General features: G+C 44.6%; 1 protein-coding gene across 1 annotated transcript; it reads right to left on the bottom strand.

Annotated features, from left to right (window-relative positions):
• SLC18A1 (solute carrier family 18 member A1) lies at positions 1–20,003 on the bottom strand. Its single transcript, XM_007102924.1, has 15 exons — positions 19,880–20,003; positions 18,112–18,469; positions 17,435–17,493; positions 15,230–15,313; positions 14,198–14,290; positions 12,537–12,626; positions 12,252–12,295; positions 10,045–10,105; positions 9,870–9,965; positions 4,312–4,390; positions 3,303–3,354; positions 1,717–1,780; positions 1,316–1,435; positions 968–1,101; positions 1–117 (listed from the first exon to the last, which is right to left on the bottom strand). Exons 1-15 carry the CDS (start codon positions 20,001–20,003, stop codon positions 1–3), a joined length of 1,575 nt encoding a protein of 524 aa, XP_007102986.1.
• Between the last annotated feature and the right edge of the window lie 3,832 nt (positions 20,004–23,835).

The raw sequence follows: 23,835 nt of genomic DNA on the forward strand, positions 1-23,835 counted from the left end.
CTACCCCTCACAGCCAGGCTCCTCCTCATCGCTGTCCTCCCCCAGAGGAAACTCCCTCATGTGCTTCTCGGCTGCGTGCATCCGGGTCTCCATGGGGCAGTCCTGGCTCAGAACTGCCTGCAGCAAGAGGCAGGAAGAGAAATTACTGCACATCCTTCACCAGCTTCCCCATCCCCTTACCCAACTAGCTCATCCAGGTCTAGTGTTGCACAGAAAAGACTCAAGAAACCAGCAAAGGACACTTGTTCTGCTTCATGTATGTGCCTAGGCCACCCAAGGGACCAAGGTGTAGTCACCCTAGTCAAGACAATCATCTGATATGCTTTTAATTGAATCCTTTCAGCAGGAGTACAGGCTATAGCAGGAAGCCAGCTGAAACGGGCACCACCTCCCACCAGACTTTCACGTCTTCTTTTGCTCCTTTAAGCAGCCTCCACATCCATCCCTAACCCACCCAGACCCTCAGGGTGCTCGTGCTGCGGTAAGAGGAAAGTATCTTATTAACTAAAACCATATGCTGTGGTTCTCTCCCTTGGGGTGTTTGTACTTTAAGAAATGACCTGGTAAGGACAATGACAGATGTGAGTGAGTGAATGAATGAATGTGCCCAGTGGAATTCTGTCCATTTTGTGGGCATGATTTGGCAATTCACACTTTGCTAGTAACTCCAGCAAATATAGGATGCCTTTGATGATCCCTGACCCCAACACTTTACAAGCATCCCATTTTCCTTCTGTACTTAGGACCCTTCCTAACTGACCAGTGTAAGAGAGAAAGTGGTTGTGTAGAGAAGGGAAAATAAGGAAGGGCACAGAGGAAAGAGAGAGACGAAAGGGGCATCAGAAAACATGGCAAAGCAGAGAGCCCATCAAAGAGGGAGGAAATAAGAGCACGGGATAAAAAGGGATGAGAGACATGGAAAGAAACAGAAGATTATTCTTCTTTCAGCAGTAGTCAGAGCCCTTACAAGCTTCTCCTCCTTGGCTGGGGGGCTCCTCAGGTAGTAGCAGAGAGGAGCGTAGATGACGTTGATGACCCCAATGATGACCATGAGCCAGGGGAAGCCAATGGCTTGCACAATGGCACCCCCAGTGGATGGGCCTGTGAGGAATAAAGCAAATCTACAAGTAGTTATTGAGTCTTGATCACACAGAGGACACCATGCTAGGGGCAGCAGATGACCCAGGGGATGGATGTCCCAGGGTCAAATATCTGCAGAACCCTAGGAGAATCAGCCTCTTCTACCTGGTAAACAGTAGATAAAGGGAGAGTGGGTACCAGGTCCTGGTGCTCCCTTATCCCTCCACCAACATACCTATAGCAAAGCCCATGCAAAAAGCCACGTCAGCGATGGCATAGATACTCCCGTACACCGGGGCATGGCGCAGGTCCACCAGGTGTCCCATGATGGGCATCATAGAAGAATCCACCATGCCTGTGGTCAGAGCAAGCAGGACACCGCGGTCAGCTCTACCCACAGTCCCCCTCCCTGTTTGTGGCATCCCCCCTCCTCCTCCTCCCTTTAGTCCACTGCCTTTGCCTGCTGTCTGTCCTCCCCTCAGAACTGACACCCATTCCTACCAGGAGTTATGAGACCATCTCTCCACACCCCTGCCAGCCGCTCTCCTGCTTCTTCTGCTTTTCCATATACCCCCTCTGATCTGACCCAAAGCCAACATTCAGGGGCTTCTTGTTTCCTTTAAGGGCACTTCTTACCTATGGAAAAGCCAAGCCCTGCATTGGGGCCAATGAGACCAAAAATATTATGAGCCAGAGGAATCTGCAGCAGGAAAGGAGGAAGGGTTCATCAGGAGTCCAGCTGGGTCAGGTGGCAGCAGCACAAAAACAAAGAGTTTTCCTACAAAATGCGTTATCAACCAGGCGCTAGGGGCCACAGACATTATCCCCGTGCATTCTTATACCTCCTGATGAAAAAGAATCTTTACTTCCATTTAAAGATATGAAAACTAGATTGGTGCCATTTGGGTTAAATGTCCTATCAAGAATTACAGAACATAAGTGGTAAGATCAAGTGTGAACCTCAGATTTGACTCTATGAAACCATAACAATGACCCTTTGCTGCTGCATGGACTCTTCCTCCCCTTCCTCTACCCCCTCCACCCAGACACATACTTTCATCCTCACTCTTCACTGAGTGGCATTTCCTCTCTTTTCTATTTGCAACATCATCCAGAGGTTTTACTTAAACCCTAATTGGGAGCCAGTGGAGCAAGAAGACAAAAAAGAAATGCCAACAACCAATTACCTATAAGCTAGCAGGGCAGGTGGCGTGGTTTGCATTGCCGCTTCAGGAAGCTTGTGAAACTTTCTCTTGCCCTCCCCATCCATCCCCACGGAAGCCTTCTTTTCCTCTTTTGCTGGTTCCTTACCTCCGTCCCTGGGCAACTGTCACCCAAACCTGCTATACCAGCACACTCACCCCTTAGTTTTCACATACCATTTAGATGTTAGTGGCTATAAACAATTTTAGGGGTGAATCCTCAAGGGCTATTTCTATTTTATCACTAGTACTGGTTAAAATTCACTGTGGGCTCACTACATGCCAGACACGGCTGCAGTTGGTGTGGGTAACCCTGTGAGGTGCTATCAGAATCCTCTTTACACAGATGAGGATACTGAGTAAAGGGAGGAGACGTAACGAGCTCAAAGTCACACGAGGAGCAAGTGACAAAGCTGGGACTGAACACGGAGCTTGAGCTCCCGATGAGGACCTCCAGCCTTTCTTGAGCACTGTATTCAGTGCTTTACAGCCATCTTATTCTCCTTCAAGCCTACGAGGCAAGTGTGCTTCTGATCCTTATGGTGGAGAGGAGAAAATGAAGGCTTAGAGAGCTTGAAGGGGACTCCTGGAAATGCAAGAGCCCTTCTTTCTTTCTTCCTCTACCAAACATTTTGGTGCTAGAGATGGAAGCACAGATAATGGTTCCCCTGGTGGCTTATGGGGTCCTGTCAGGGTGAGATGAGTAAATGAAGGCATAAAATGCACCAGTTTACAGACCCCAGAAATAGATACCACATGTATTGCTTCATGTGCCCATCCATAAAGCCTCAGACCTCTGTCTCCCGCTGCCACACTGCCCTCTCCCTCTCCTTCCCCACCTCCTTTCAATGGGATAACTGGTGGCATCTCCCCCAGTGCTAAATTCCTACCTACACAGAAACAGTCTTTCTGACAATCCTTGCCAAGTCAACCCTCTGCTCATTTCAAAGGAAAGTGGTCTTTAAATGTCTGGGTGTCTCTCTCTCTCTCTCTCTCTCAACAAGACCTTATTATACTTACACAAAGCAAGCTGGTACCTACTACCATCATCCCAATCAGGGAGCACAGCCACCTGGAAGAAAACAGCCATCATTAAACAGTGCAAAGGGGAGAGATCCCTTCCACTTGCCACCCCATCACCAACACACTGGCCAGTCCTACCACCCCTACTTCCAGGAACCCCTTAGGATATGAGAAGATAAACACATCTCTACATGACCAGTTCATGCCCAGGTGAGCCCTTGCCCTGTCCCTTCCTGGCCCCTCATCTCTTCCCTGACTCCACACCTCTTTCCAGTAGAAGTGGATGAGGAGCAATGGAACATATTCTTCCTTCCCTTAGAAGAGGAAGCAGCTGACTCAGAAGGTACTTGCCCCTTGCGGATAATCCTCAAACTTAATTTCTGCTGTTTCCCGATTCAGCCTACCTCTCACCTATTCATATTTTATCCGGTCTTCAGGGTCCGTCTCAAAAACCACAAAACATACCAAACTTCTTTCCCTCTCTGATTTCCTATGGCAATGGTTTTTAAACTTATTTTAAAAATCTTTGTGCTGAACTCCAAAGGTAAAATTAAAGGTGTTCTCACTGTAGTGGAGGAACAGAATCCAGACTCATACCCCTTAGCCCCCAACCCTTTCCACTTGGTGGCCTCTGAGGCACACCTGTAGAGCTCCCTGGGGATCCATGGAATACAGTTTGACAACCACTGCCCCAAGGTACTGCTTTCTTCATACCTGTTCTCTGTGGAATTATTTTCTCTCTTCAACTGGACAACAAACATCTGGATAGTAAAGGTTGCCTCTCATATATTCACTGCCTCTTCTATAGCAGCCAGCTCAGGACCATCCTTTCTCTATATTGCCCTTACTACCTACCCATCCCCATCCTCCCAGTGGGCAGTTTTTATCTGTGTGTACTTGTTCTAAAGTTTCAACCTCAGAGAAGCTCTTATTCATCATCCCAGGTGCAGGGAACACCTCAGAAGACTCTCCCACCTGACTTTTCCCAGATCCCCAGGCTACATACCGACCCATCTTGTTGGCCAACACGCCAAAGAGGTTGGTGCCAATGAGGTAGGACACACTGGCAGGCAGGAAAGCTAGACCTGCAGAAAGACACAGGCCCTTACCTTAGAATGTACCCAGCTACTCTAAAACACCTTGTTTCTTACAGGACAGTGAAGTGGGTTGGAGATCCTTGTGCAAACCCAGAGCAGATGACATAGGGCTCCACAATCTGCTTTCCTCAAGAGCAGGGCTGTGTTTAGCTTCAACACACTTAACGTGCTTTTAGCTCCCCTCTTGGACTTCCTGATGGATGGCTTTGATGAGCCATTCTCATGTATAAAATACCCATGATTATCAGCATAAGAGCATGAGCTTTAGAGAAAGACTTACATACCTCCTAGGAAGTAAAATTCCTGCCTTACTATTTACCTGCCCTTCTATTGCTCTGACAGTGACCTTTTTTTTTTTTTTTTTGGCCACACCTCAAGGCTTGCGGGATCTTAGTTCCCTGACCAGGGATCGAACCCATGCCCCCTGCAGTGGAAGCGCAGAGTCCTAACCACTAGACCACCATGGAATTCCCTCTGACAGTGATTCTGGATAAGTTACTAAACCTTTCTGAGCTTTGGCTTCCACATCTAGGAAAAACAAAGCTGTGATTCTATCATACCAAATTACACTAAGGAGCAAATTAGATAAATGTATGTAAAGGGATTTTGTAAACTGAAGCCCTTATCACATTGTTTTTTTTGTGACAGTAGAGTCAGGTACCCTGGAACATGGGCTTTGGTGCTGAGTTCAAACTGTGGCTTGACCACTTTTTAGCTCTGTGACCATGGGGAATTTACCCTCTCTGAGTATCATTGATTTGTTCTTTCATTTATTCATTCATGTAGCATTTTTAATGAGCTTTTACTATGTACCAGGTATTCTAGGGACCAGGATTAGAAGGGTGAATAAAATAGACCAAATCCTGGCTTCCAGGGAGCTTACATTCCAAGGGAGGGAGATAGACAATAAACAAGTAAACAAATAAATGAAAAAATAATTTTGACAAGTGATAAGTTCTGTGAAGAAAGTTTAATGTGGCAGTATGGAAGAGTGACCAGGAATAAGGGCTAACTTAGATTTAGAGGATCAGGGAAGGCTTCTTTGAGGAGGTAACATTTAAGCTGAGAACCGAATAACCCAAACAGAAGGTTTTTAGCAAGAAAAACAAACAAACAAAAACACTTAATGCAAATAGGAAGCCCCATTGAGTGGACAAGTCTAGAGTTCCGAGGAGAGATCCTACGCACAGACATAAGGGTTCGACTAACTGGTTTACCAATTGGTTCTTAAAGCCATGGGAATGTCTGGGATCACCCATGAAAGATCAGAGATAGAAGAATAGATAGCCTTGGACTGAGCCTTCTGCGACTCCTACCTTTAAAAGTTAACAAACGAGGAGGAGATAGCAAAGGTGATAAGGAGTAGCCAATGAAGTAGGAGGAGATGGAATCCAGAAGGAAAAAGAAAAGAAAAGAAAAAAGAAGTTTGACCTCCGAAGGAGCTGGGATATTCCAACCATAAAGAGAAGGCAGTGGATGTAGGCACAGGTACAGGGAAGTAAGTATATGTAGTGATGAGAACAGGCAAGGTCCCTTCTTGTTGCTTCTATTTTCTCAATGACTGGGAGTTGAGGGTAATGAAGGTGAAGGAAGGAGGGTGTGTAGGAGGTTTGAATGGAGAAGTGTAAACCAGTCCTTTTGGAAAGTAGGAAGAACATAACTAGGGACTTAGAGAAAGATTGTTGGACAGTGTGAAAACCCACTTTAGATTTGTGGCCATAAATATGCGGTGAGATCAACAGCCTACCTAGTGTGTGTTTTCCTACAGCCCCGTTTCACCGCTCAGGTGCACGCAAGGAGTAGGTAACCAGGTAGGCTTAACCAGAGTTAAGGCTTCCCATGTGACAACCCGAGAGGGACCGGGTGGGGCAAAGAAATTAACAATGCTTTCAAAGGAGTGACATTAATGATGGACATGGATTCATCATCATGGACTCCAAGCTGAGTAAAGAAAGAAGAGAGGACATGAGTAGTAGTGAGGGAAACAGAGAAAGAATTGAATGGACTGGTGATCCCAGTGTAGCCAAAATGTGTCCATACAGGGGTATTAGAACACCTGAGCAGGGAATATGTAAGGTGATAACTGCACTGCTTGGAAGTGAAATTTCAGAGAAGCTACGGTTAATGGTGAGGTCAAGGTCAATATTATATAAAGGTTTGATTGGTTAAGGCAGAGAGGAGAAGAAGATCGTTGCAAGAGAGTAGATTAAGGAATAGGCCAAGATGTTGGTAAGGTTATCCACCTGGATATGGAAGTCACCAAAAGTGGTGACAGGAATAAAGGTGAAATGAATATGAGCCAGGTGTCGGTGGATTTAATGAATGAGAAGGGATAACTCAGGGGTCAGTAGATAACTGCAATAAAGAAGGGTGGGGTGGTATAATCTAATAACATGATTTTCAAGGGAGTCAGGGCCTTTGAAGGAGAATGAAGAAGAAATGATTCAGAAGCAGCGAAAGAAAGCAAAGCCTAAAGGAACATGAACTTCCATCAAGAAGGCTGTGGGAAAATGGTGTTCTCAGAAAACATTCAGGTCTCAGGGCAAGAAGATGAAAAGAGGCTGAGGGCATAGGGGCACTTGCTGATGGCAGGGACTTCCCCAAGACCCAGGATTTGGGAGGGCAATGGGAAATTGGGTCAGATTAAGAAATCTCTAAAATATGGGAATAATAATAATTGCTACCAGATCGGCTGGTTATAAGGCTTAATTGAGATAATGCAAAGCAACCATTTTGCAAGGCGCCTGGCACAGAATAAGTGCTCTCTGAGCATCGGCCTTAACTATTATCATCATAACCAGGGAGTAACAGGGTCAAGACTTGAACCCAGACCTTCTCCCTCCAACTCCAGGTGTTTCCACCAGCCCACCAGCAGTGTGGCAGCACAGATGGCTCTGGCATAAAGAACCGCATGGAATGAGTGGTGTGAGTTTCCTTGGGTCTCACCAGCCTCTCTCTGCCTCTCTGTATGGAGAGGAAACAGTGCTGCCTAATAGAAACTGTCATGATGATTACAATTAAACCCAAAGTCAACAATTCACCAGTTACTGGCTGAGGTCTTGTTTGCTTTTAATATTCTCTTCTGTGGGCTGGAGGTGAAACACACCTTAGTGTGTTTGTCTAGTCTATCTGTACAGGTGGCAATCTGTTTCAAACTGTAACCATGTGTTTCTGTTTAATTGCTTTAAAAAAATTTAATAGTATAGCTACTCAATTGTCTACCTGGTATCTGGAAACGGGCACCTGTACGAAGCCCACAGGCCTCCTAGATACATCTCCTTGACATCATTTTAAGTGATGTGGGATTTCCTGAATGAGATTTTCCTCAGTCAGTGTGGCTTCTTCTTTAGGATCTGAGTATAGCTTGCAATTTAGTAGCATTTTGTGCAAAAGAGGTGTTCCAGACTGTATGTCTACAGACACATATATATTTCACAGCATATCTTCAAGGGGTGGGGAATTACACAGAGCTGTGACTGTCAAAGTGATTTCAACAAAAACAGTGATGAAAACAGTAATGATTTTTATTTCCCGACTATATCCTCTATTCCAGGCACTGTGCTAATGCCTTTAGAATACAAAGATCTATTTAACCCTGAAAACAACCAGAAAAGTGCCTCCAGTTTTACAAATGAAAAAAAGTGGAGGTTGAAGACGTTAAGTAACTTATCCAAGGACACAACCAGTAGGTGGCTGGGTCAGGATTTCAACCCAGGTGGGCTTGTTTCCAAAGCCTGAGCTCTTTCCTCCACTGGGTGAGAGTAGCGGGTACACAACGGGCCACTTGGAGGATGTTCCGTCACAGAGTACAAATTGTTCCTCCCAAAAACTTGGAGAGGGTTCTGCATTGAAAGCAATATTTTTCAGTGTGGTCACTGACGCCGTATCAGCATCACTGGGAAACTCACCAGGAATGCAAACTTGTTTCTGCTAAGTTGCTGGACGGGGCCTCGCAATCTGAATTTTAACACACTCTCCAGGTGAGAACATTTGAAGTTAGACTTACAGATGCAGAGGGCACCGAGGAAAGTTGTAAGGGATGGCGGAGGACAGGGCCCTCTCAGTCTCTCACTTACTCTCCTGAGGGCTTTCTACTGAAGCCTCGCCTGCACAAGGCACTGGGTGGCATCAGGCCTGTGAGTTTCCTCGCGTCTCACCAGCCTCTCTCTGCTTCTCTGTACCCTGACAGGAAACAGTGCTGCCTAACAGAAACTGTCAGGCTGTTTACAATTAAACCCAAAGTCAGCAATTCACCAGTTACTGGCTGATGGCTGGTTTGCTTTTAATATTTCTGTGGGGTGAAGAAGGGCTGGAGAGAGGCCATTCTGAGCCAAGGTTGGTTGCCCCTCTGCCCCAAGAGCCTGAGTGGCTAGAGCCTTGAGGCCGGGGATGTTTATTTGCACCAAGCACCAACTAACTCAATAAACTGTCATGGTCAGAGGCAGCTGCAGCCCAGAAGAATTCAATTTAGGGCTACGAGGGCAGCTGGGAGCCTTGCTTAGCCTGGTCCCCTAAAAAATTAGATTTAGTGCTTTTCATTGTATATTAAGCTGTATCAGGTTCTTGTCAATTTCCCCTCTGGCCACTTAAGCCTCTCCTCCCTGCAGTGACTGAGCCATTTGCACGTAACTTTCTCTGTCGCCTTTCCTCAGGCTTCCTGGAAAGGTCCGGAGCCTCCTTTCTAAGCTCAGATGAGTCATGAGGACATCTCTCCATGGAGCAGAGGAGGCCAGAGGCCTCCCTCACAGAACAATATACTCCATTAGCACCTTTTTAGAGGTAAAAAGATAGCAAAAGGGTAATCTGGGGGACAGGGAGTGGGAAAGAAGAACGTATCAGTGATGGTAATGGTGGTGCCTTGTTAATATTCTATGGGTGCAAAGCTTTGCCACAGATTATGTCATTTGTTCCTCAGATTTACCCTCTGAACTAGATAGTATGCTGATGTCTATTTTAGAGATGAGAAAAGTGATGCTCAGAAAGTTGTGATTTTCACAAACATGCACAGCAAATCAATGGAGCAGAAATAAAAACCCAAGGTCTTTTGACTACAAGTTATTCATCCACCCAGCTAGGTATGTTGCCCCTCCATCACCCGTCAACTCCCCCCAACCCTGCCCTTCTTAGCCTGCTTCTTTTTTTCTTCTTCTCCTTTTCTTTTCTTTTTTTTTTTTTTAAAGTTGAGAGTTATGTTTTATTGGACAGAAATTTTTAGGACTTCAAGCCCAGGAGGCAGCATCTCAAGTAACCCTGAGAGAACTGCTCCTCGGCCTGCTTCTTGAAGGGACTGCCCACTAAACCAGGCTTGATTCACAGGTGTGGACAGGGAAGGTAATTCTATGAAGGAAGCACACTGTCCTTCTGTGACTCTGAAGACCTGGCCCTGATGATGCTTGTCGATTATCTGAGAAAGGGCCCATGGCACGCATCTCTGCCCAAGCCCGAGTTGGGGACCAAGGTCACTTACCTAGCTGCCACTCAGGGGCACACATGGTCTGCATCATCCAGATGGGGAGTGTGGGCTCGAGCATGGCCACCCCCATGTTGGCAAAGCAGAGGGATCCTGGGGAGATGGTTCAGTGAGCCCCAAGGCTGCCCTGAAGCTCACTCTCCCAGCCCAAAGGGAGGCAATGTCAGCTTACCTGCAGCCACCAGGATAAAAGGGTCTCTGAGAAGTGTGAGGGGCGGAGTCCCCTTGGCACTCTGAGAACATGGACAACAAAAAACTTCCATTTGTACAGTGTATGCATCGCTCCTGTTTTCACAGAATCTGAGAGCGTGCAGGCAGGACCTCAGAGACCGTCTACGTCAGCTCCCTGACAGGAGAGACCAGACACCCACGTCATAGAAGAGGAGGTGACTTGTCCAATGTCACAGAGTCAGCTGGTGGCCGCACAGCCCCCGTGTGCAAGGCAGTCACCAAGAGTAGGACAACATATTCCAGACATGATTCCTGCCTTTGAATGACCATCAGCCAGATCAGAGTGGGTTGTCAGCAAGGCCAACGTTGGACAACAGGTGTCTGGACTCCTGGCCTCGGGCCTCTCCACTAGATCTTGCTAGCACCAATATTCATCCAGGAAGGACCACAGGCAGAGTGCTGAACCCCAAAGGTGAGCCTAGAGGTAACAACTCAGAAAGCTGCTCAAGCTTTCTGAATGCTTTGTTCTGACCACGTGGAGCCATACTGGACTGGTGTGGCTGAAGGAGCCTGAACATCTAGATGAAAATGCCAGCCTAAATGTCCAATTATAACATCCCGCACCCCTCAAAAAACTTCATTCCAGATAAACTTAGCATCTACCTTCCTTCCATGCATACAAGCAGGCCCTCAGTTGTCATGGTTATCTTTTCCTAAACTCCCTTCCTTCTCCTTTGCATAGGTCCAAACCTCACCCATTTGTCAGGGTCAAGCTTAAATGGCTCCTTCTTATCCAGTGTTCCCTGACTCAGTAGCTGGAACTTCTCTCTCTCAAATTTCCTGAGTACTGTGTCCTAATCTCTGGTGTTTACCACATTCTATCTTGTAATAGATTTAATAGTTATGATATGATAACACTCTCTGCATCCACACAGGGTGGATTGCGATATTCAGAGATACTAAAACTAAAAAGATCATGCCCTCTCCCATATATAATTCAAGTAAGGAGACAGATCTAAATCATAAAATGTACATAAAGAAGTCCAATAAACCCTTTGACCCAACAATTTCACTTTTATTTGTTTTTGGTTTTGGCTGCACCATGTGGCTTGTGGGATCTTAGTTCTCTGACCAGGGATTGAACCCGGGCCCTCAGCAGTGAAAGTGTAGAGTCCTAACCACTGGACCGCCAGGGAATTCCTGACAATTTCACTTTTAGAAATTTACTCTAAAGATTACCTCCAACTCTATAACAATGCCTATACACAAGGTTATTCATTGCAGCACTATTTGTAGCTGCAAAATACTGGAAACTACCTAAATGCCCAAATATAGAAGAATGAATAAAATATAGTACTGGTATGCCAGCCAGAAAAAAAAATACTTTTTTGAATACGTAGAACATTACCATCTAAAAATCAAAATTATTCAAAAAGGTACTAAAGGAAAATCACTCCTCTACTTACAACACTTCTGATACCAAATGAGTGGGCTATTTCACACCAAGCAATTCTCCAATTCTCTGTGAACCAACTGGGTGTCCCTAAAGTTTAATTCAATTCTGACACTAGTTACTTGGAGCTAGCACAGACCCCACAAGATCGCCCCCCACTTCAGACACCAATCACAAGTAGTGCGCCCCTAGGATACCAACACTATCATCTGACTTGGCTACAAAATCAAGGTCCTTAGATCAAACATTCCCATATTGTCTGTACTTTCTTATCTTTCTTCATGACTTGGTATAGATTTACCAGAGCCATCTCTGTCTTAGAGTCAGACAGATACCAACTCTGATATTTAACTGCTACAGAATGACAGTCTGTAAGGATGCTTTGGGGGGAGAGATTGTTTGGATGGCCTCCAAGGTCTTCTTTAGCTCTGAGATATTATAATTATAGTTATAAATACTCAGGTCCCAATGTCATTGTCATCCTGGTTCTGAGTTATTATATATAACTCAGTAAGGTTTCTTTGATTCTTTAGAAGGCCCTTCCTCCATCTTGGTCCAACATCAAGCCAGACTCCTTCCCCATCCCTCATGCTATCCTAAACGTGACCCTATTGGGAATCCAGTACAGTTCTTGCTTTCCCCAACTCCACTCCCCTTTCTTCTTATGGTTTGACAGGGATGGTCTAGGCAGGCCTGGGTCACTGCACTTATCCATTCTATCACTCTCTTGGCAATGGAGCTTGGTATCCACTTACCTCGGGAGAGACTTTGGAAGGCTGTAGGATGCAAAGCTGGAGTGCTAAAGGAAGAGGGAGTGAGAAATAGTTCAGTGTGTCCACTTATTAGTTGGAGGATCCAATAACAGCCACATTGTTAGCACCCTCCCCCTTGCAGATATAATTTCCTGAGCTTCCTGCCTCTCTCTTACGATGGGGCAGTCCTTGATCCACCCAAATATGTCAACACGGACACCACAGCATAATGCATTCCCAACCTGACCTGGGCTCTTGCCTGCCTGGCGGCCTCTTATGGTGACTTACCTCCATCCAGTAGTGCCAGGAAGGCCAAGATGAGGAAGGGTACAATCTTCCCCAAAAATACATATGTCACACTTCCAAACGGAGCTCCCACTAGAAAAGCAAAACAGGCTTGGATTCCAGAGATGGGGTGCTGATTCCCAGCCAGCACGACTGGTCCTCCTATACCCAGGGAGCATTTCTTGATGGCCTGCTAGGGGCTGAGCTCCACATGAGGACATGAGGTTTTGAGGATTCAGAGATGAAGAAGACCTACTTCCAAGGGGCTCACTTTCTAGTGGAAGAAATGTGTGTGTGGGCGTGGGGGGACCCAAATAATTATAACGTGGTGAAAAGTAAATGTTCCATCCACAAAATGTTATGTAATCACAGTAGAGCGAGTTCAGGTGGCCACGGGGGCTTTGTCAACTGGGTAATACTTGTGGGGAAGAAGCATGTGTGAAGAACACAGAGGTGTCAGAAAAGAGAGTGTGGATAGAGCAGAAATAGCAGAAAGTCCCTGTTACTAGAATAGGAGTATTTGGGAGATGAGGAGAGGTGGGGAAGGTTGAGACCAAATAGCCAAGGGCCCTGTATATCCAGATGAAGTATGTACTTGGCCTTGTGGGCTAGGGAGAAACACCACTGCTTTTTGGCAGGGGAGAAACACCAGCTCTGGGCATAGGAAGCTTCTTCTGGCGGCACCTCGGAAGAAGGAGGCAACGTGCAGGTCAGGCAGGAGGCTGGTGCCTTGTTCCAACTGAGATGTGGTGAGGAGCTGGCCTTGAGCAAGTGGCTGAGGAGGGTATAATAGGCTTATTCATTTGGGAGTGAGAGGTGTTAAAGGAGACAAGGATGCACCAAAGTGTTAGCCTGGGTGTTTGGGGAGGTGGATACTAACAAAGAGCAGGGCTTTGGTTCCCTCTCCTCGCCGTGGTGGTAGAGAGCAGGGTATAGGCCAGGGAAGAGATTTTTGGTGTTTTCTTCTCAATTAGCTAGAAAATTCCTAGAGGGCAGGAAGCATGTCTGAGGCTTCTGACCTTTATCCCCTCTGTGCCAGCACTGTGCTTGGCACACAATACGTACTCAGTAAAAGTGTGTGGCTTGTTGGACTAGTCAATTAAACCAGACTTTGGATGAACCTCAAAGAAAGTATAAGCTTATGGTTTGGAGCTTGAGATTCGATCCCAGAAAATCTGAGTCTGTATCCTTGCTCTGGCATTTCCTGGCCCTGTGACCTTGGATGGCTATGAACGTTTCTTATCCTCATCTGTGTAACGGGGACGATCGTTCCTCTTTTACAGTGTGGTAGTGAGGCATAAAAGAGATTATGTATATATTCAGCACAGAACCTGACAAAGAGCATGTTCTCATGTTGAAAGCACTGGCCACGTATGGAAGCAGAGGTAAGGCGGTGGCTACTAACATGCAGATATTCACTCTCTTGAATAGAGTAGGTTTCTGGACCATTCCCAGGCCCTTATGGGCTGTTCAGCTCCCCAAGGGGAAAGAGATTCTGCTTCTCCTGGGCAGAATTTCAGAAGGACTCAAAACATGGTTGGACAGAGAAGGAAGAAAAATGCTGTCTTCCATGACCTTAGAAATACCAGCCTCCTGGGGCTGTCTCCGGAGAGTCTGCTGTAGCTCATCCTCCTGAACCCAGACCTGGGGCCAGTGCCACTTACCTAACACTCCCAAGGCCAGGCCCCCCAAGGCAATGCCCATGGCCTGCCCTCTCTCACAGTCATCAGTGTAGACGCTTGCCAGCATCCCAAGACCTGAAAGGAGAGAGGCAGGTAGAGTTAGCATAGTCTCTGCCTCTCTCACTGAGTCCTTGGTCTTGCCCCTATTATATCTTCAGGGGTCATCTTAGCTAGAGTTTCAGTTTTGGGGGTTTTATAGAACCTAACCCATAGTATTTTGCAAATACTGCCTCGCCCCAAAGGTGCCCCAAATGCCCACCTTGCTCACTCCTTCTGTTCAGAATATCATTAGAAGTGCAGAAGTCTCTGGGAAGGGCAATGAAGAATACCATTGTCCAGTGATCCTGCATTTCATATTATTTTATCATTTCCTAGTACATTTCCCTGAATCCATGGATATGGAGTAGGTCAAGGAAGGGAAAACCTAAGGACACAGAGCACTGCTCTATTCGATGGGGATGCCCAAGGAAGAGTATGAAAGCACTTGGGAGAGAGTGTGGGCTGGGCTCTTATGCCCATTTACTCATGTGTAAAATCTCATAAAATCTCTGCTTCATAGGGTTACATTAAACATTGTATTTGATAGTACTTTGCAAATTGTGATGGTATTACCAATAGTATTAACTTTACTATTTCTATAAAATGGTAAGAGGGGGACAGGGAAAAGACCATAGAGTGGCATTAAATAAAAACCTGGCATACTTCACAGTTTTACCTTGGGCTTGGTCTGACCTGAGCTAGCAGCATCTAAATATCAAAGAAAATCATGTCACGCTTAGGGATTTATAGGCACTACCAGCAACTCTACGATTATCTTGTTTTTAAATCACAATTTCTGCAACTATGCAGAGATACATATCACAATTTATTCAACAATCACAACTATGATGATATTTTCCTTAATTTCTTCATATAAATCTTAGAGGGTCTGATGGTAGTAAGAGATGGTGAGCGATGTGTGTGTGTGTGTGTGTGTGTGTGTGTGTGTGTGTGTGTGTAAGATGTCGGCGTTACCTGCAACAGATGAAAATGAAGATCCAATGCCTTGAAGAGTTCGGGCCACAAAGAGCAGGGTATAGGTACCAGAAAAAGCAAACACTGGGCAAAGAGAATAGCAAGAATGCTCCAGTTAGCAAAAATGTCTTTGATTCCCTGGCCATCAGAAAATGGACTCCTGATACTATAGACATGAGCCATTATGCGTACGTTTTAATAAAGCATGATCACTGCTCCCTGTTTTCGGAGTTGTCTTTCTAATCCTTCCCCCTTAATTAGGATTGCATTTTAATTGGCATGAAGACAGAGAAACCAAAGCATAAACCGATTCACCACACAGTGGACGGAAGGCTGAGTGTCCACATTTCCTGCTTAAACCCCAACATCCTGTCCACTGGAGTCAGGGCTGCGCGTGAAACCCGATGCCCTGAGCTGAGAACTGGTCCCTGGACCCTACTTCTGGATCCTCTATATGCAACACCCAGATTTGATCTTTGCCATTGTTGGGTCCCATTGGGTCATCTGGAGTGTGGGACAAAAGCTATGTGTACTTGAAGGACCATTGGTACTGTGTAGAAAATAATATCTTGTAATCCAATCAGATCCTTCCCCTTATATTGGAGGATCTTTTAGCCTAATCAGATCAGTGAGTATTTATTAAGTAATACTGACCATGCAGCTGTGCTGGACTCTGTAGCAGATGTGAAATAAAGAGAATATCCAGTGCATGCCCTTGAAGAGATTCAGTCTACTAGAGACTAACATACACGAAACTGAGAACCAAACAGGAATATGTTATCAACAACTAAATTACAGGGCATTGGCAGTAAGGTTGGTGGGTCCAGACACGTCTCATCTCCAATTCCAGGACAACACCACAGAAAGAGAGAAGACTCCCTCCCAAAGTGTCTGAATCAGCATAATCTGAGTCCCTTCGCCCATTCATTAGGTGTCTTTGGTTGTGTTTATAATCTTCTCCCATTACTTCCCGACATGAGCACACCGTCTCCCAAACATGCAAATGATTGGTCCCTCCTGGCCAGGCCTCCAATGCTTTCTCCTAGGCTTTCTGATTTCCACTCTGTTCAAGGTCTGCTACCCCTATGTCCTTTGAGAATGGTGTAACCAACTCATCTCTGTTGGCCCAGGACCTTTGTGGTTTTAAAATCAAAAGTCTCGCATCCCAGGAAGCCCCTCAATCCCAGGCAAACTAGGATGGTTGATCCCCCTATTTAGGAAGACCAAAGTAATTTCTTTTTCACTTTGTGCCCCAACATGGGCCACCATTTAGCTCCTAATTACATTAAGCATGTTTCCCAGCCGGGGGCCCTTCGGCAGAGTGATGGGCAACAGCAACCTCATTTTAGTATTTAAAAACCCTGAAAGAATGCTACATAGGATCCCCTAAACATCAGACGTTTGCTAGCGCTAGGCTAACTCAGTATAGCAACACTAGTTATGGCATGGAAACGATAATTATTATTTAACATATACAGTTCAGTAGATAGGAAAAGCTTTCAAGACATGAGTTCTTGGACTTCCCTGGTGGCACAGTGGTTAAGAATCTGCCTGCTAATGAAAGGGACACGGGTTCGATCCCTTGTCCGGGTAGATCCTACATGCCACGGAGAACTAAGCCCTGTGCCAAAACTAATGAGCCTGCGCTCTACAGCCCGCGAGCCACACCACTGAGCCCACGTGCCACGAATACTGAAGCCCCCGTGCCTAGAGCCACGCTCCACAAGAGAAGCCACCGCAATGAGAAGCCCACGCACCGCAACGAAGAGTAGCCCCCGCTTGCCACAACTAGAGAAAGCCCGCACGCAGCGACAAAGACCCGACGCAGCCAAAAATAAATAAATAAATAAATTTATTTTTTAAAAAAAGACAGGAGGTTTGTACTAAACTCATTGAAGGGATTACTGATAGATACACACATACACATTATAGCATACAAATTAAAACAGCCTTCACAATTTTCCCAAGCTGAAGGAAGTGAAGTATCTGTTCTTTTATAGCATGATATACAAATGCCAACGAGACTGAGTTGCCTCTACTGCTCTAGTCCCCATAACGAAAACTGTAAAGCATTTACATCAGTGTCATAGGTCACTTAGTCAGATGACTAATTAGCTAACTTGACCCTGCTCTCTTCCTGGTAATGCATGTGGTAAAATCAAAGTTAATCAATGAAGTGAAGAAAAGAGGTAGCAAATTACTTACTAACTGTGGAGATAAACATGATAACAAAGCCAGCAAACATGGGAATGTGATATCCAATCCTAAAAGGGAATTTAAAAAAAGATACAATTCCAATAGGCATCCGTATACTTGCACTATATTTTTTCATGTAATTGGGAACAAAAATACAGTTATTTGAGTGCATGGCAAAACATGTCTCCGAATGCAGGTACAGAGATGGAATATGACATGTAAATGCATACAAACAAACATGCAAATTTACCTGTCGGCCAGGGCCCAAATCCTCTTTTCCAGAAAAGATAAATAACCTAGTCAGAAGGCATATCTTTCTGAAACATGAGGATAATCCCAAACACAAGCACTAAGAAGCCAGTGCTCTATCCTGCAAGAGGCCTGTCCTATTTCTACCCTTACCCCATTCAAGCCATGTTCCAGGGCACTGAAATAATACCAGTAGTATACTTCTGTTCCCTGGTTCTCTTCTTGGTACTCAATAGTCATTACATCACTAAGAAAATCTGAAGCCCAAGTCATTTTTTCAATATCATGTTATCTTTCCCGAACAGCTGAGCACCCTGGGGTGCAGACAAGTGAGTTTTCCTTCTTCATCCCTTCTAACCACCTTTATGATACCTCAGCCCATTCTCTTATTTCTGAGCCCCTGAGTACCCTGTGGGGCACTGTACTCACTGAGATACCTGTTGGTGAGAGGCCCCACGAATGGATTGACCAGAAGTTGCATCAGAGCCTTGGAAGCAAACAGAAGCCCAACCCATATGTTCTCTTCCTTCAAGAACTCTGTGCCTTGAAAGCAGTTGTTTTCATGGGCTGGGATGGCTTCGGTGACCAGAGGCGGGATGGTGCCGGGAGTGTCACTTGTCCATGCTATGCCACTGGGCACACTTTCTTCGATAGCCAAGGTGTTGTTTTCAAAGAAGGAGAAGATGGTGGAAAAGGCAGAAGTGAGGGCAGGCTGGGAAGCTGTGGTGGGCCCAGGGTACAGAGAAGTGTTGACTTTGAACTCTGTGGCATATAGGTACGTGGGCACAATAGGCACTGAAAATTAAGAAGAACGAGAAATGAGGGCTAAGGACAGACTGTCTTCTGACTGCTAGTCAGTTCAGGGACTTTACCATGAGGTCCAGACTCATGCTGAGGAAGGCGTCTAAGTGACACGATCTGAAGCCTACTCAAAGACTGCGCCTGCCCGAGTTACCCTATTAGCTCAAGTGCCTGAATTCCAACCATCATACAATTGGTCCTCACTATTCATGGATTCCATATTGGCTAATTCGTCTACTGGCCAACGTTTGTAATCACAAAAATCAATGCTCACAAAGCCATCACGGGTTTTCCCAGACATACATGCAGAGAGTGTGGAAAACAGAGTCACCAGATGCTCACTTTTGCAGCTGAGGTTGAACAAGGTGGGCTCTGCCTTCTTGTTTCACTCTCACCCAGAGAGAGATGCAGAGCATGGGGCGGGGAAGGGCAGCGAGGTGCAGGAAACTCCAGCTCTGGGGCCAGTTGGGCACAGCCTGAATCCCAGCTCAGCACCTGTTAGTGGGGTCGCCTCAGGCAAGTCACTTAACACCTCTGAAGTTTGTTTTCTCTTTTGTAAAGAAAATACAACCTACCAGGATGTGTCGTTTTTAAGATTTAAGATTATAATCTATACAGTGTGTGTGTGCGTGTGCGCGCGCGCGCGCCACACACACACACACACACACACACACACACACACACATATACGTATGCGGGGGGGGGCTGTGTGTGTGTGTGTGTATTTCCCGGAGGAGAAATTATTTAGTATTGACTAAATCCAGGGTTCACAGAAAATTTATAGAGCATAACACCATGAATAATAAGAACTGACTGTATTGGATTTATAATTTGTTTCAGGAATACTCTTGTTTAAAAGCATATATTTTACCCAGAAGGGGAAACATGTTGGCGCCCATTTATATACCAGCACAACTGAATGTAAAAATGAATAGACTACCAACTAAAAAAGAAGGACTGGGAGGGAATGAGCCTCAGGAAAGGGAGGTTTTGCTAAGAAGTTGGATATCCCTATAAAGTGTGCTACTTTGACAGGGCAGACGAAGGCAGTACGGTGAGAAGATGCTCTCAATCCCACAAGGCACTTGGAGTCATTAGCACCTTAGGCAGAGAGTACTGGGAGGAAGAAAAGTATTGCCAGTTCTGGCTCCGGGTCAGCCCCTTGGATTCGGTCAGATGCTCTCTGGACCTCCTTCTCTTTGAACCTCTGGGGTCTTTCAGCAAAGGTTGGCAAGCTTCAGACTCCATTTCCTAACATTTCTTCCAATCCCCAGCAGTCTTTGTGTTTTCAAGCACAAAAAGAAAAATTCTCCAGGCCATTCACTGCTGAATTCTAACAGGGTATGTGCCGTCCTCTGGGAAACAGAGCAAATTAACCCCCAGCACCAAGCCCCCCAGACGTACCCACCACAGTGAGCAGCATGTTGTCCAGGAGCAGAGCAACAAACACCACCAGCAACACCAGCTTCCGGGACTCTCTCCCCTTCTTCAGCAGCCACTGAGGAGCGTCCAGAACTGCCCTGAGCATGGTGAGGGCGCCAGGGGTGGCTTCTCTGCCAGGTTTTTAGGGAGGATCTGGGAGAAATTCTGCCCAGACAAGTGAAACTCACTATTAAAATGAGAAGGTACAACGAGTTGCAAGTGATAGGATGGTATTTTTGTTTTGTTTTGTTTTTTTTATATTTTATTGAAGTATAGTTGATTTACAATGTTCTGCTGATTTCTGCTGTACAGCAAAGTGATTCAGGTACACATACATATATTCCTTTTCATACTCTTTTCCATTATGGTTTATCACAGGATATTGCATATAGTTCCCTGTGCTATACAGTAGGACCTTGTTGTTTATCCATCCTATATATACTAGTTTGCATCTGCTAATCCCAAACTCCCAGTGATAGGATGGTATCTGAACCTCTTCCATGCCTGTGTCTCTGTTACTTCTTATACATCTGAATAACTCTGCCTCGATCACAGAATGCCTTCCAAGGAAGCATTGCTGACCGCCTTTTTATATCTGAAATTCGACCTCACACATTAAGCAAGTTCTACAGAGATCACCTAGCTCTGTTATTTCTCAGACATCAGACATTTGCCCATCACCTCAGTGGTTTATGTCATATCTGAGGCCTACCTGTATTGTTATTTACTTAATCTTTTCCTCTAAATCCACTCTTTTTAAAAACTGAAATACTATCGTTTAAAAAGATAACTTTATGTGCCATGCCAAAAAAATAACTGTCTATGTCTATGTACCACCCCAAAATAGCCCATGTGCCACAAGTGTTACCTGTGCTGCCCACTGAGAAACACTGACCTAGACCAAGCCTTTCATCTCACAGATGAGAAATCTGAGATTCAAGAAGCTAAGAGATGTGTCTCAGGTCCCACAATCAGTGTCAAACTAAAACAAAATCCCAGGTTTTTTTTTTTTAACTTGCAGGAATGTTCCCCACCATCTTCCCTTGCTCTATGGTACTAGAAACACACCTATTCTTTTGTTTAAGCTATAAACCCCTGCTCAGAAAGGTGTGCTACTCTGGGTAAGTAAAACACTAACTTTGATGATGCGTTTTCTACTTAGGATTTCATGTCATTAGTCAGCATTAACTCAGAGTACTTTGTTAAACTTCAGGTAATAACAGTTGCTGGGAAGGATTTTATTTTCTTTTATGTTGTTTCTGTTGTAGTATCAACAATCCCAATCTTAGAAATTTCAAAATAGATTACTGTCATGAAACATATCAGGCTCTAAAAAATGTATACCCTTTGATTTGGAACCTATCTTAAGGAAGTAATCAGAAATGCAGCCAAAGATTTATGTGTAAAATTAATAACTGTTGAATTATTTATGTTAGTGATACATTTTAAATGGATCATAAAAATGATACATTTTAATGGTGGAATATAAGTAGCTCTTAAAAATAATGCTTTCAAATAATTTTGATGACTTAGAAAATACTCTTAAAATGTTAAGAAAAAAATGATATTAGAGTGTATCTACAGCTTGACCTCAATTATATGAGAAATAAATATATGTGCACCATTTTAAAAGACTAGACTAGAAAGGTACACCCACAAGTGTCAGCTATTACAATCGATGACAAATTACTTCTTTTTCCTTTTCTGTAATTTTGAGTTATTCTATAATTATTCTATAATTAACTACTTTCATAATACAAGAACTAAATAATTTTAAATGATTATCATTGGGGTTCAATATCAGCCTCAAATGTTGGAAGTATCCCAGCACTGAGCTACTCTGTCCTAAAGCAAGGGCCGGAAGAAGAACACCATCCACACTACAGTTGCAAGTGACCAAGGGGTGCCCATGGAACCAAATTTCCAGATCAGTTTTAACCAGAAAATGTATGCAAAATCATTTAAGACCCTTCATTTATTTCTCTGTATATAAGGAAAAGCTATATCTAAATACAAACTGAGTTAGGATATATAAGAAATGCATACATAAGAATATAAGAAGAGATTAAAAGAAAAGCAATGGAAAACTAAAAGATGTAAAATGGAATAAAATAAGTTCTCTGAGGACAGGCCAAAAATATTCAAGCAAACAAAACAAAACCAAAACAACAAACCAAACAAAACCAGGAATCTGTCAACAAATCAGTAGTAAACTTTAAAGTCATGATTCTCTTTTGAGAGACACAAATTACAAGGAAGGATCAAATGTGTCCAGAGAGAAAAACATCTTACCTTAGAGCTCACCTTGTACAAGGTACTCAATGAGGTATTGGCAGCTGTTAGCAGTTTAGCCGGGACTCTTCTCTGAAAGTGGATGTGCTGATGGATTTATTGCCACCTGTTATCTGGGGATGTCATGTGTGCCTTTTGTCCACAAAGATTTAATTGGAACCTTAGCTCCCTGCATCACAGGCAGGAAAGCAGCACTGAAGAGGATAAAGAGAGGGGAGAAATTATCCTAAATAAAGATGAACTGGACTACACCGTTTTTCATTCATGCTTATCTATCATCAAACACATTAACTTTTGTCTGGGTCTGAATACAAACTGGAAGACACAACGGAACAAGGGTACGGTTCCTCTCGCTTGTTACTTAGTCAAAGAGGCTCCACATACCCAACTGCTTTCGGGAAAGAAACAAATCTTACAACACCTGCAGGACCAAAAACAAAAGAAAAACAAAAAACAAACAAACAAACAAAACTATGCATATTGTTCTCAAGTATAAAAACCCAGCACCTATGGTCTCTGTGGAAGCACGTATTGCGCACTTCCATCTTTATATCCCAATACTAGCTCAAAGCCTGGCACATGGAAGTCTCCAATAAATATTTCTTGTGTGAATGACTGGATGGATGGTTACATGAGAGAGTATGGCTCATTGTGGAATCTTCGAGTGGCCCTATAGATCTATACTCTTATGGCATTAAGAGTCATCAGTGGGGCAAAGAACATAAATAATTGACAAAAGAGCAAATGGAGATTTCCTAACTGTGGAATTTGTAGTCCCTCCTAGTTGTCTTAATTAACTTGGGAACTTTCAAGTTCAGGCTTAAAAAAAAAAAAAAGGAAAGAGATTTAAAGGAACCCTGGAAAGAGAAATAGGAAGGAAGCAATAGAAATAGGAGGAGGGGAGTGTATGAGTTTGCTATTGCTGATATAACAAACTACCACAAACTTAATGGCTTGTAACAACACAAATGTATTATCTTAGAGTTCTGGAGGTCAGAATTCCAAAATAGGTCTTACTGGGCTAAAACTCAAGGAGTTGGCAGAGGTGCAATTCTTCTGGAGACTCTAGGAGAGAATCTGTTACCTTGCCTTTTCCAGCCTCTAGAGGCCACCTTCATTTCTCGGCTCAGGGTTCCCTTCCGCCTTCAAAGTCAGCAACGCAGCATTAATTGTCTCTCTCTCTCTCTCTCTCTCTTCCATTTAACTCTCTATCACTCTCTCTCTTAGCCTCTTGTCTCCCTCCTTCACTTAAAAGAACTCATGTGATGACATTGGCTCATTCAGATAATCCAAGATAATCTCCCCATCTCAAGATCCTGAACTCAATCACATCTGCAAAGGCCCTTTACCATGTAAGGTAACATATTCACAGGTTCCAAGAATATGGTGTGGACATCTTGGGGGGGAGGGAGGGTCATTATTCTGCCTACTGCAGGGAGCATGGCATACGGGCTCCCTTACACTCCTGTTGCCTGAGCCTCTCTGAAAAGAGGGCATTAGGGCCAAAAGATAGAGGAGCGTATTAATAATAAGGACATTTACAAGATTCTGGGCATAAGGCAGTGTCATGCTGGAGCCCAGATGACACTTCTACCATGACGCCCTCCAGCCTAAGTACAGCTTTGGTACTCTGAGGTCTCAGGGCA

The sequence above is a fragment of the Physeter macrocephalus genome, chromosome 9 (genome assembly GCF_002837175.3).
Source record: "Physeter macrocephalus isolate SW-GA chromosome 9, ASM283717v5, whole genome shotgun sequence".
NCBI classification, from domain to species: Eukaryota; Metazoa; Chordata; class Mammalia; order Artiodactyla; family Physeteridae; genus Physeter; species Physeter macrocephalus.